The sequence below is a fragment of the Mytilus edulis genome, chromosome 7, assembly GCF_963676685.1.
Source record: "Mytilus edulis chromosome 7, xbMytEdul2.2, whole genome shotgun sequence".
NCBI classification, from domain to species: Eukaryota; Metazoa; Mollusca; class Bivalvia; order Mytilida; family Mytilidae; genus Mytilus; species Mytilus edulis.
Window position 1 is genome coordinate 2,603,226 of NC_092350.1, and position 13,428 is coordinate 2,616,653.

Genomic DNA, 13,428 nt, shown 5'->3' on the forward strand with positions numbered 1-13,428 from the left:
GTTGTACACCTCTTGAAGGGTAGCGTTGATCTTTTGAATGGTAATTTGTGTTGGGTCTGTACGTGGTAATTGTTTGACAATTTACGATTCCCCTCTTTTATATAATCTGTTTTATTCATTATAACCACATCGCCTCCTTTGTAGGCGGGTTTTATTACAAAATCCTCTTTTTCTTTCAACGTTTTCAAAGCGATACTTTCTAACTTGAATAGTTTAATTTCTTATATTAGCTATGCAGGATTTCATATCAGACCTGACATGCTTAATGCATGACTACATGGCTATTGTATAGCTGACTATGTGGTTTCGATTATGCTTATTGTTAAAGGTCTTATGGTGACCTATAGTTGTTACCTTCTATGTCATTAAGTCTACGGTGGAGAGTTGTCTCATTAGCAGTCATACATTGTACCACACCATATTATTTTTATTCGGGAAAAACACAAACTGTGGTTGCTCTTGAAAATGAAGTTGGTGACCCTCAATCGTTTTCATCATTTTAATATGTTTCCAAAAGAGGGGCGAAAGATACCTGCGGGACATTCCAACTTATTGGGTCGAAACAAACTGACAGTGCCATGGCCAAAAAAGTAAAAAAAGACCAACAGACAAATATGTACAAACGACACAACAAAATCATACCTTTATACAAAATTTCATGAAAAAAATTATGAATCATACCTTTATACAAAATTTCATGAAAAAATTATGAATCATACCTTTATAAAAAATTTCATGAAAAGAAATTCACCAGAAGAACTGAATAAGCCATTGGGGCTTCAACATTTCGTTTCGTTTTGATTAATGCCACGGTTTATTGCCTTGAATTCAATAGCGTATGCTAATTTTATTTTATTCAAACTTGGGTTTTTGTCATGTAATTAAAATTTGATTATCATTAATATTATATGTATCATGACAGATATTTATATCATATAAATATTTGATAGCATGCATTTTAGATATTGTTCTGTTTTATTTATATTCAATTTTATGATTTTTTGGATTTTTTGGTATAGAATGAAAATCACGAGAATGCACAGACTTTCTGACATTACTCTTAGTATTTGTTTAGCGTTCATTATTTTGATTATACAAGGTAAAATACATTTGTTTGTCATTAGATCTGTGTTTTCATATTCTATTTATTTTGATGCCAACTAAACTTGTTCCTTTCAAACATCATTAGTTTAAACATTTCCATTTTCTGATGTGTTGTACTAATAAATGAATGTGTTTGGTTTGTGTGATTAAGGACAATTATTTTATTGGTTAAAATTGAATTTCTTGATTGATAGTTTAAAAAATTACTGCTTAAAAAAGAACATACGATACAGTTATGATCGCACAGTTTATGTTTCATACCTAGCTTTTTTGACAAAAGTTTGCATACAAGGCAATTCAAAAATATAATAAAAGATATACCTTAATGTGGTAATTTTAGAAATAAATGCGGTCAAACTTTTCGTTATTAACTGCAAATATCGGTTTCTTTTACAAATCTGTCATTTTAAAAGTCAAACCTAACTTTATTTGTTTCTAAAGATAAAAACAAGCAGATTTAAAACAAAAACAACATCTGCAATGTCTTCTCTACATAATTGTGTTTTGAATTAGTGTAACAATTCTTTAAAATAACATACTTTATCACATTTTCATGATTTTAGTGAAGTGAAACGGCTGTATATTTATCTAATTCAAAATGACTCATAGTGATTATTCATATGTTTTATAATGGTTGCTGAATAAAGGCAACAGTAGTATACCGCTGTTCGAAAGTCATAAATAGATTGACAGAAAACAAATCCGGGTTACAAACTAAAATTGAGGTAAACACATCAACTATAATAGAAAAACAACGAAACAAAAGAAACACTGAATTGCAACAATAAACCAAAACGACAATGCAACACGCACAGAAACAAACTGTAAGATAACAACTGTCATTTTGCTGACTTGGTACAGGACATTTTAATAAAAAAAAATGGTGGGTTGAGCCTGTTTTTGCGGCTTGCTAAACCCCCCGCTTTTATGGCATTGTTAAATATAATATAATGATAACATTACATGACAGGACTACAGTACAAATAAATGTAGGAAAATTACGGACAGAGACATACACAAATAAAAATTACAATAGGACATTTCGACATGCTAAATGTCATCAAAGGTATCAGGCCTATAATCTAATACACCATACTTTGAATTGTCAAACAAACTCTTTTATTGCACTCATTAAGAAAAATTGAGAAAACATTGACATTGTTGCCTTTTGATCAGATATGTAATAAGCTTTGTAAATTGAAACCAACAATTGTTAATAGTAAAAGTCAAAATATTCTTCGTCAGAAGTTTTATATAAAAAAATCAAATGTCATAATTTTATCTTAAAAGTTAATTTACTCTTCTTTAAAACTTTTATTTTATTCCAAAAATTTTCTAATTACGGACACAGTATAAAGAAGTGATCATAATCTTCTTCTTGTGTACAAAAGTTACAAAAACCATTGTTAACAATTTCCACCTACATAAAAGTGTCTAGAATATGTTGAAGTTATTTCCATCTAAAATTTAAAGTTTATTTTTATTTAGAATCAGAACAAAAATGTATATACATTGAACTGTTATAACACATCATCACTATCAAGTATACGCAGCCATTTGTGGGGTTCAATAGCTGGTTCATATTTTTTAATTATCAGAGACTTATATAACAGTTTTGTTGATAGTGATTCTAATTTTATAGTTAAATCTTTCCATTTATATTGATTTCTTTTTATACTAACATTACTATTTTTACAGCATTTTCCGAATTGAAGATTGCTGCCCGGTCTTTTTGGTATTGATTTCGATATCAAATTTATTTAATTTTAGCCATCAAGTTTGATTTATTTTTTAGTTTATTTAAAATAATGTCTTAAGAAATGCAGCCTTTTTCATCTATGATATCATTAAAATAAATAAGATCGCTTTTAATCCAATTTTACAAAATCATAGCTTAATTTATTGTTCCATAATATACTGAGCAAAACAAGTTTAGCAACACTTTTTTATTTCTATTTTCGTTTCTGCAAATTAAAAAAAAATACTTAAACATCATTGATGTAATCTTTATGTCTACCTGTAATTTCAAACAGTCGCATTTTTTCATGAGATTGAGTTTGTGCCATTTAAGCTTTGCCCATGTAATCGATGTTTTACCTTCTTGATAAAAACACAAAAACGTTTAAAAACATTTGGTGGGCGTCAACCAGGCCTCTCCGAAATGACCGCCAGAGAGTTATTGGGATTTAATATGTATAGGTCAACAGTTTGGAGACCATAAACAGATAAAGACAAACTGGAACTGCACAGGATAAGCCGAGATCTGTAGACCCAAAAAACCTGTCGCCAAGCGAGGAGCGCAACCTTCGTTTAACGTAAAGATGTGACAAATTATTCCGGACACTAGAGGAGTGCAAAAAGTTAGGACAGCTACTTGAGTGCGTGTTTCGGCTCAGACGTGCACGTGGATCATGGACGAGATATGCAATTTGAATAAAACTATATCTAATGCCAAATTTCACGATCCATACAAAGAATTTTCTAGTGAATGTGAGTGATAAACATACATGTTTCTTGTGACTTGTCATAATTATATTTTTTTAATATTATTAAAATCATATGTTGTTAAAGGCTTGTAATAAAATAAAATTTATAATTGTGTTGCAAAACATTTTTGGCTCAGTATATTTGTTTTTTATATCTGTAAATCTTTCATGTGTTAGACCTCAAACTGTTTATTTTCAACATTTAATGATATTATTTTTATAAAAGTCTGTGATGTTTTCAAGGCTTTCGTCTGGATTATCCCCACTGTTTTTTTTTGCACTGCTATAGTTAATATTTTATAAATGTGTGTTAAGTTTTACAGACCGAAAGACACACAAAATTCCTGCCTTTCTGCAGTAACTGCGATTGCCTGTGTGGTATTTTTTATTATATTCAGACAAGGTAAGACATTGTTTTCGTTTCTTTTCATTTATATTATTTGAAATAGAATGGGGACTTTACGGAAGCATATAGCACTGCTATTTTTTTTCTTTTCCAGTGTCCCTATGTTGGTTCACGTAATTCACAATTATGTCATTACTTGTTTAATTTTTGGTTTTTTACTTGGCATGATCTTCACCTGGTACAGAAACTACACAGCAAAAAATGCGACGCATGTTTTACGTATGGTAAAGAAAACGTGTGTAAAACGTATGTTTTTTGTGCGTTTAACGCTTGTTTTTTACAATAGGCGTGCAAAAACATATATTAAATATACGTTATAAAACGCATGAATTATTTCACATGTGTTAAACATGTGTAAATACAAAATCATGTAAAATACATGTTTTACATATGTTTTACATGAGTTTCACAATGATAATTTTTTATGACTGATTTTTTTATCTTTGGCTTATTTATTTTTTTTAATTTTTGTAGTGGAAATGTACAATTTAAAAATGAAAGACATGATTGGAACCCCTCCTTAATCCTTGGTTAGGTAACCCCTTTGAAAAATGTGCTTTTGGCTGGATCCGCCACTGAAGAATGTTATAACTTGAGAAAAATAATAAATGAAAATTACAAAAACATGTCTGCCTAAAATATTTAATGTTTTAATTTCAAAGCATTTTGTTAAGCTTGAATAGACAAAATTCACACATGGTTAAAATGAAATGCTGTAAAGTATGTAGATGAATTAATGTGTTAACTGACTAAATATGCATTGTGATATTTGATATGCTATCATTTATTGTCTTTTCCTTTACTTCTCATCATGGATGTCCTCCAATAGAAGCATGAGAGTATCATCTGACACAAGTTTGGTAAATTCTATATTTTGATTCAATGTATATTAAAGTTCAATTCATCACAGTACTGTTGCTACAAATGACTGTAACGCTGCTTCCTGACACAGTTACTTCTCCTTTTTAATTTGCCCAAGACATTTCCATGTGATAATTAATTCTGTAAACATGAAAAAGGTGATTAAGTAAAAAGACTAATAGCATTTTTAAACATTTGTGATATTTATATTAGGATGCTGAATTTCACAAGAACGGAATGTAACTGAAAGTTAAAAGTTCACGAAAGGCAAATATATAATGAGAAAAAATGCGCAAAATCAACAAGTTAATATACTTGAAAAAAGAAACAAATGCAGTTTTCTAAAGCAGCTTAACTCCTGGAAAAAATGCTAACTTGCAACATTTATTGAACTCACTCATGACTTTGGCTTGCCAAACTACATGTAACCTTTGAGTTTGATAAAAACATTATAAAAACAAACATGAAGATGAACAATAGTATTGAGATTGCTTACAATGCAATTTTCATTATACTTTTCATTTAAAAAGGGGACTATTAATTCCTGTGAAAATAGTTGCTTAGCACTTAATTTTTAAACTAGAAAAAGTCAAACATATTCCTTTTCAATGCATAATTGACCAAAGCTGATTATTTAACTGGTCTTAGAAAAAGTAGATTTAGAGTGGGGGCCAGGTAAAAATTTGGTTGATTATATAGGGAACCACTGAAGCATGACCGGAGCGGTACCCTCTTAGGCAGTCAGTTGCCCCCTACTTATGAACAAATGATGAAAAATTCTACTGCCACTGATAAGACATCACATATATATAAAATCCTACAACTAACATAGGCTTGAGAGAGCTCACAATGCTATTTTCCATATCATTTATATTTCCAATTCGCAACATGTGTACAAACTACTATTATTTAACTTCACCAAAACATTGTATGAGAAAGAGAATGTTCAAACATATGTAAAACATGTGTACAGATTTGTTTTTTATTAATCATGGCTTATAGCGTTACTGTGTAGAAACATCTGCTGGTGAAGTATAAGTACCGAGGATATCATCAGCTCAACATTCAGTATGTCGGTACTGACAAAATATATAATAAACATTTCTAAAACTGTCTGTTTATACATGTTGAAATTATAACGAAACTAAGGTTCAAACTCCTTTAAACAAAGTTGGCCTAATAAATATTTGGCTATTAGATTATGTCCATTATAGTTATATATATGTCTCTTCAACCGTTCTTATATATCCTTAGATTTCAAATATTCGGCTTCAAGCGTTCTTCATGAAGGTAAATCCAGAAACGCGATTCGGATGAATGAAATATACAACGTGCTATTTTACCTTTTTGATACCACTTTTTAGTTAATTATTCCCGGTAACTTTTTCAAGTAACGCTTTTTCTTTCTTTCTAATATTTCATTATTTAGAAGCTGGCGCCGACGATTGTTCTTCTCGACAAATAGAGTCCTGTAGTACAAACCTTACCAACACGTTACAAGAAGCAGCGGTTGAAGGAGACAAGAACAAAAAATGCTGGTAAGATATTAGTAATAGTACAAGTTTTATTTTTTATCTATTGCATATCATTGTAAAATAATGTAATTGCACTATCATTTTTTTTATCTTCAAACACCGTCCTGTCGTTAATAGACGTATTCCTCTTAATAATTTAATGCAACATTTTAACAGTCATTCCTTTAATGGATTTTGTTTAACGGCTGACAATCTGAAAAATGTTCTTTAACGTAAAGGATATTTATAGATTATCGTTTATCATCTCAACGAGATTGGTTTTCACGCTTGATCCGGTTCGGCGAAAGTGAAAAAAGCAATCGAGTTGAGATGACCAATGTTAATCAGTTGAAAACTATTTTACCTATAACGACGATGTTAATTTCATTGACAACGGGGACGTTCGCCCTTATTTTCTAGCGATAATTATTCATATTACTGTGGTGTAAAAGGAAATCATCAGTCAGTATGATCAAAGGAAACATTCGTAAAATAGCGATACAATCGGTAATTTATAAATTTGCAAACGATATACAGGTTCATCGATATTGCATGAAGTGCTTTTGTATTTTTATTGTACAGGGCTGCTCATACCTTATTGCATTGTTTGAAGAAAATTGTCACTGACTGCAACTTGGATCCTAACAATTCTACCATAAGCCAAATACTCCCACGTTTTCAACATGAAATTTCTCAGTATGGATGTGAAACTGGTAAGTATGTCAACATTTCTTGCTCTCAATGACTTGTCTTCAACCGAATGTACGTATTATATAAATAAAGAGGACGTGCTCCAAATGACGTGAGTGTATTACGAATCGGTCGCTGACTCGCTCTGCTGGATTGCACTGTCAGCACTCGAGTTACCATCCGTCAGATATAAAGTAATTTTTGTATTACCACCTAAAATAAAGAGGATTTGTTATTTTGATTTTCACTTTAGAATTTATTTCTTGAAAAAAAGAAGAAAATCAGGGGGAAGGTTGATATCTCACAAAACATATTTAATCCCGTTGCATTTTTGCGCCCTGTCCTAAGTCAGAAGCCTCTAGTATGTGTTTATCTTTTGTGTCTATTTTAATTTTAGTTCATTTATATGTTTCAACGTTAATTTGACGTCCATTTTCATTGAACTAGTATACGTTTTATTTAGGGTCCAGTTGAAGCCCGTCTCCGGGTGCGGGATTTTCTCGCTGTGTTACAGAACAAATGTTGGCCTTCGGCTGTTTCCTACTCTTTTGTCGGATTGTTGTCTTTTTGACACATTCTCAATTGTATTACTCAGGCAAAATTGCCATTTGACGATTATGGCTATTCAATTTTAGAAATTTCTTGACATGATGCTTTTTTTCAAATTTTAACTTACGAGTTTGTCTTTTGACAACTGATTGTATATTTCAAGAGTAATCAAACGTTTTAGAATCCGCGTATCCTTTATAAGCATCTGAGATCACACTAATTTTTTTATGTGGTTCGTGTTACTCAGTCTTTTGTTTTCCTAACTTGTGTTTTGTGTACGGTTGTTTGTCTGTTTATCATTTTCTTTTTTAGCTTGAGTTATAATTATAATAATACAACATTTTTTTTTTGCAGCAAATGGTGCCAGAAGTCTTGTTAACAACTTCGTTGTCATGATTTTTGGACTTACATTTTATAAGCTTTTAAAGGTGACATATCTTTAAATCATATATATTTGTATACATAGACCTATATGTAAAGATAACAAGTGTGCTATAACATCATTATGTGGACAATTTGAGATTCAAAAATCAAATTGAGATACATGTTTTGTAACATGATTATTATTTACAACTTTGTATTAAGTTCAAATAAAGTGGCTGTCATTTGATGTCGAAATTATACTTTATGCTGGTTTCTGCTTAAAATATTTACATTCCTGTAATTGCAAATTAGAGCGCACTAGTTCACCAGAAGCTTGAACGTACAGAAACAGGTACCTCTGATCTGAAAAACAGGTCAAATGTGTCCTGCTATTACAATTTATATATATTGTTTTAAATTCAAAAACAACTTTCAACAAGGGCTCTTCAGCGATCCCAAGTCACAAAGCTTTTTTTTTGGTACATTGTACCAAAATTACCCTTTGGTTTACTTGTTGACAAAGTCACGGTTATGGGTATATTTATTTCTGACTGACCCCAAAATAAGTAGTTTTAAACCTTATCGGTTTCACTACATCATAAAATTGAGAATGGAAATAGGGAGAGACAACAACTCAACCAAAGAGAAGACAACAGCCGAAGGCCACCAATTGGTCTACAAGGCAGCGAAATGGAAATGTTGAACTTTCTATTCTTCTGATGTATATCACATAAACTCGGTATGTGTTTGTAAATCATACAGCCGAACGAAGACCAATCAGCATGTCTCTGTCATGTATTTACCTCATAGATAAAACAATTGGATAATATGCGTTAAAATTTGCACCGTGCATAATAAGAAAACTGCAATAACAACACCTTACAAACAAATTAAAATGAAGAATCAATGATAATCGGAGTCCATAAGGCACCATGCGCCGCTCCCCTTTTCAATGTCCAGCCAAAAAGGTCTATAATAATAATATAATAAATAATAATAATATTTTATTCAATAAAATATCAAGCATATTTATAATTACAATACAAAATATATACGATACATAAAGACAATACTAACACATGTATGGTAACATATACTGACATTTTATGAGTGCAGTACCCTTAAGTGTATGAAACAATTTGCTGATATTTAATCAGGGATAACCCATGAAAGCTCTAAAGCTTGTTTCCAATGGGGTCCCTTCATGTAAACGGCTTATAGTGTTCGGCATACAAAAAATATAACACACAAATTAATACGACATAAAAATTCATATAAAAAGTAATTTATATAAAAATATGATTAATAATATAAAAAGGAGTCTGATGAAGCCGCACTATAACTTTTGGTTTAGTGCTCTTTGACGCTAATTTTGAATTCCTTTATTTTCTTTATTTTTTTAACCTTAATTAACAACATATACCAATCTTGTATGCCATTAAAATAAAATGTGTCTTTTTGTTGACTCTTTACTGGAGGAACTGATGCACTGTCATGAAATAATGCACATTGCGTTTCTATTATTTTAGAAGAAAATATAGCACGATATCAATTGACCACAGATCGTCTGATAGTTTCTCGTTTTTTGATCCAAGGTTCCATGTTGAAGGCAGTTCATTGACCTATAATGGTTTACTTTTATACATTGTTATTTGGATGAAAAGTTGTCTCATTGGCACTCACACCTCATCTTCCTATATCTATATATATTATTGTTTATCTGTTTGTTCTTTTCATTTTTAGCCATGGCGTTGTCAGTTTATTTTCGATTGATGATTTTGACTGTCCCACTTGGTATCTTTTGTCCCTCGTTTGTAACAAAATGAATATGATTTCATTCCCAGGTCTAAAATCGTAGCCTTTAGTCAAAGTTCATAACCATTTCCTGTAAAAAAAAAATATGTTTGGTCAAGATACCTACCTAATATGTCTGACACCTTACAAATGACTTGACACGGCTAAAATTCGTTACTGTAATTCAAACAGCAATATTCGAACTGAATAGAGAACCTCACAATTGTATTAATTACCAAAATCTTAAAATATAGTAATGTGTGTATTAAAAGTCCTCGGTACATGTTTTTTCCCTCGTTTTTCTTTGTACCTTATGTTTTAAATATATTTCATTGTAGTATTATATAGATTATCATTTTAAAATCTTTTCTGTGTTGAATGTTTCTTTTTTTCTATTTTGATTTACCAAAAGTGATTATTGAGATATAGTATACACTTTGAAGAATGTGGAAAGGGAAAATTTTAAATTTATCCCTTTTTAAGATGAAAATATTCCACGTGAAGCCAAGGAACCATATTTTATTGAACTATACAAGCCGACCTAAAATAGGAAATGAAATTTGGTCCGTGAATATGATTCCATAACATATTCAAAATACCACTATACGTTACTATTAGGTTACGTCACAAGTCGTTACTATTAACGAAAACAATTCTGTCTGATGAACAGGAGGAGATGCGGTGAAAGCGCGAACAGAAACTATCTTCGAAAAATAATGTGATTTTTTGTGGGTTTTTTTAAACTATATTTTATGTAACAAAGACTGTTTATTCATCATAACATTTATAAATATACACATGCTTTTACTCAAGAATAAAAACGACTTCTTTTTTTGAAGACAAACCAGCCTTATGTCTCTGTAAATTAGATGAAACAACTTAATTGTGATTCGACAGAAAGCAGTAGAGAAGAACCGTCATTTCACTTATTAACGGATTCAAATATAATGTACGTACGCATAATAAAATGTGCAAATACCTGGGTTTGTGCGCCGCGAAAAAAAAACAGTGAACATATAAAATACTGTATTACCTTTAACCTTGACCTAACACAATAAACATGTACAAAAGTTTAAATAGTTTACATAAGTGTACATTTTAGTTTGACTAAAGATTATTGTTTGAACTGTTGTGATTTTTATAATTGTGCTATTAAAGTTAAAGGCCAATCAAAAAGGGTCTTGGTAATCTCAATCTAAAGGCTTCATCTTTTAAATGGAGGTCCATTTTTATTTTATCTGTCCATTTCAAAAACCTTGTTGGCGACTTTATTACAATATCCTCTTGCTCTTTTAACGTTTTCAAAGCGAACAATATTTTTATTTGTAATGCAGGATTATATAGCAGTAATGCAGGATTATATATCAGACCTGATGTAATTACAGTACTTGCAACCTTATGTGTGACTGTTTTAGCGATCAATCAGCAGTCATCGATCAGTCAACGATCAGTTAAGTTCGCGACAAACTCACATCACCAATCTGTCTGACTTATAGTAAAAGTATTTGACTAATCGGACAGATATGACCGATCGACCTTTCTGACGGATTGGATTGAACTCTTCTACTTCTCATGATGGTCGTTTTCGTTTTTATTTATGTAATATATTTTCAAACCCAGAGAGTTCAAAAACGGTGTTTATATCGCGCTTTTGATTTTATTATTCTGGAAAATAACATGAAATGATCAGTTATTGAAAATTTAAATCCATTTTTTTTTCAATTTTTAAAAATTTTGTATCCTTATAATCTTAAAATTCTTAAAAAGCAAATTATCTCAATTGAGGCCTTTCAAATAACTAATAACAAATAGATTTGTTGCATTTTCTTTTAAAAATAAGAGTATAATCAAATACGAACCATAATAAGTTTAAATTTATGCTGTTCAAATATTTAATCATTCATTGCCTTGATCAAGTTATCATGTAGGTGATGTTTTTGTTTTTGTGTTTAAAAAGTTAAAACTACACATTATAAATGGCATGCGTCTGACGCGCTTTTCAATGCCAAATACATATAAGCCAACACAGGTAATAATCATAGCGAAGTGAATCAATAAATGTTTGTCTTACGTTTCGAAGACTGCAATCATCCCACGTGACTAACATCTATACATCCTGAACAATTATTGATATTAGTTAAACAATCTACGTTTACGTTTCTACATTGGCAAGAGGTAAAGGGGGAGGGTTGAGATCTCATAAACATGTTTAACCCCGCCGCATTTTTGCGCCTGTCCCAGGTCAGGAGCCTCTGGTCTTTGTTAGTCTTGTAGTATTTTTAATTTTAGTTTCTTGTGTCCTATTTGGAGCTTAGTATGGCGTTCATTATCACTGAACTAGTATATATAATTGTTTAGGGGCCAGTGAAGGATGCCTCCGGGTACGTGAATTTCTCGCTGCATTGAAGACCTGTTGGTGACCTTCTGTTGTTGTTTGTTCTATGGTCGGGTTGTCTTTGACACATTCCCCATTTCCATTCTCAAATCTAATCCTTTAAAATCAAATAAGATGTCAGACTGTTTGTGTGATAATTGATAAATATATGGATGACTTTCCCATTAAATAAATATATTATAGGTCTAAATTGCATACAATATCAATAAACGAAAAGAGGTTGTTTTTAAACCTAGATGCACTACTGTAACCTACAGCGTATCTTAATTCCCCTTTTACTCACCACACACACACACACGCTTCACATTTCCAGTGCAGGAAAGGAAAATCATGACCAATTAATCGGGACAAATACTCAATAAACAATAAAACAACATGTCGCTGGTTAGGAAATTGAGTAGACCAATTTACATTAGAGGCTTATACAGGAAAAATGGTAAAATAAACTTTACCCTTACTTTATTTTAACTCCGTACAGAAACAAACACCGATAAACTCGAATTAAAAAATAACGTCCCATATTCTGAGTAGGTGCGGCTTCGCTACTTTATAGTGATGAGCACCAATGAAAAGCCATCTTTAGCAATGACGTTGTTGCTAGGCGGAAGTATTCTAAAAAAAACATATTTCAAATACCAAATCAACCCTTTGTGCGGAATCTGACATCACGAGAACTTTAAAATCGAGAGCTTAGTGTTGTGTAAATGTTGCAAATCAATTAGAGATATTTATTTTTAAGTATTTAGTTTAAAACATGACTGTCTGATTATGCCAAGATACTAATGTACATATTACTGCTAAACTCATTGTGCAACTAGTGACATAAATCTAGCTTAAATGTAACAAAGATATGTTTGCTTCGAGTCATTTCTAAATTGAATATGTTTAATGCAATACTCTAGATTGTTTACAGCATTGTTTTGTAAAAGTGTCAAGAAGTTGACGCTTACATAACAACGTTGTGCAAAGGAGAAATAACTATCGTTTAGTAAATAAATTGTTTTACTTAGATACATATCCGACATAAAAATCGGGTAAATAAATTATTGAAATTGGTTATTAAGCGAGCTAACATATTATCTTAACTCATGTGTTGTCAAAATGCATTGACTAAAATTCATGAAGGCAGTTGTATTTAGGCCTCTCAAATTAAAATACTAATTACATTGTAGTTGTTTTAGAATTTTCCACGGTACAAGCAACATTATTCGGATAACAACTAATCCTGATATAGTAGGTAGTTCTAAACTTTATCAAGTTGAAACT

At 31.2% G+C, this 13,428-nt stretch overlaps 2 protein-coding genes across 3 annotated transcripts in view; both read left to right on the forward strand.

Annotated features, from left to right (window-relative positions):
• The window catches only part of LOC139529726 (uncharacterized), a 72,813-nt gene that overhangs the window by 52,749 nt on the left and 6,636 nt on the right, over positions 1 to 13,428 (forward strand). The gene's annotated exons all lie outside the window — the stretch shown is intronic.
• On the forward strand, positions 1,024 to 8,205 carry LOC139529725 (uncharacterized). Of its 2 annotated transcripts, none has more exons than XM_071325585.1 (4): positions 1,024 to 1,099; positions 6,287 to 6,395; positions 6,954 to 7,084; positions 7,965 to 8,205. In XM_071325585.1, the coding sequence occupies exons 1-4, from the start codon at positions 1,036 to 1,038 to the stop codon at positions 8,051 to 8,053; spliced, it is 393 nt and encodes a 130-aa protein (XP_071181686.1). In that variant the 5' UTR covers positions 1,024 to 1,035; the 3' UTR covers positions 8,054 to 8,205. The 2 variants fall into 2 exon arrangements, with proteins under 2 accessions (XP_071181686.1, XP_071181685.1); XM_071325584.1 differs by lacking the exon at positions 1,024 to 1,099 and adding an exon at positions 2,981 to 3,993.

Bases quoted from the DNA above. Each gene is read 5' to 3' on its own strand.
- LOC139529725 (XM_071325584.1), top strand. From the start codon at position 3,894: ATGTGTGTTAAGTTTTACAGACCGAAAGACACACAAAATTCCTGCCTT. The intron at 3,994-6,286 runs GTAAGACATTGT...TTCATTATTTAG, and splicing joins TTTTATTATATTCAGACAAG to AAGCTGGCGCCGACGATTGT. The intron at 6,396-6,953 runs GTAAGATATTAG...TTTATTGTACAG, and splicing joins GACAAGAACAAAAAATGCTG to GGCTGCTCATACCTTATTGC.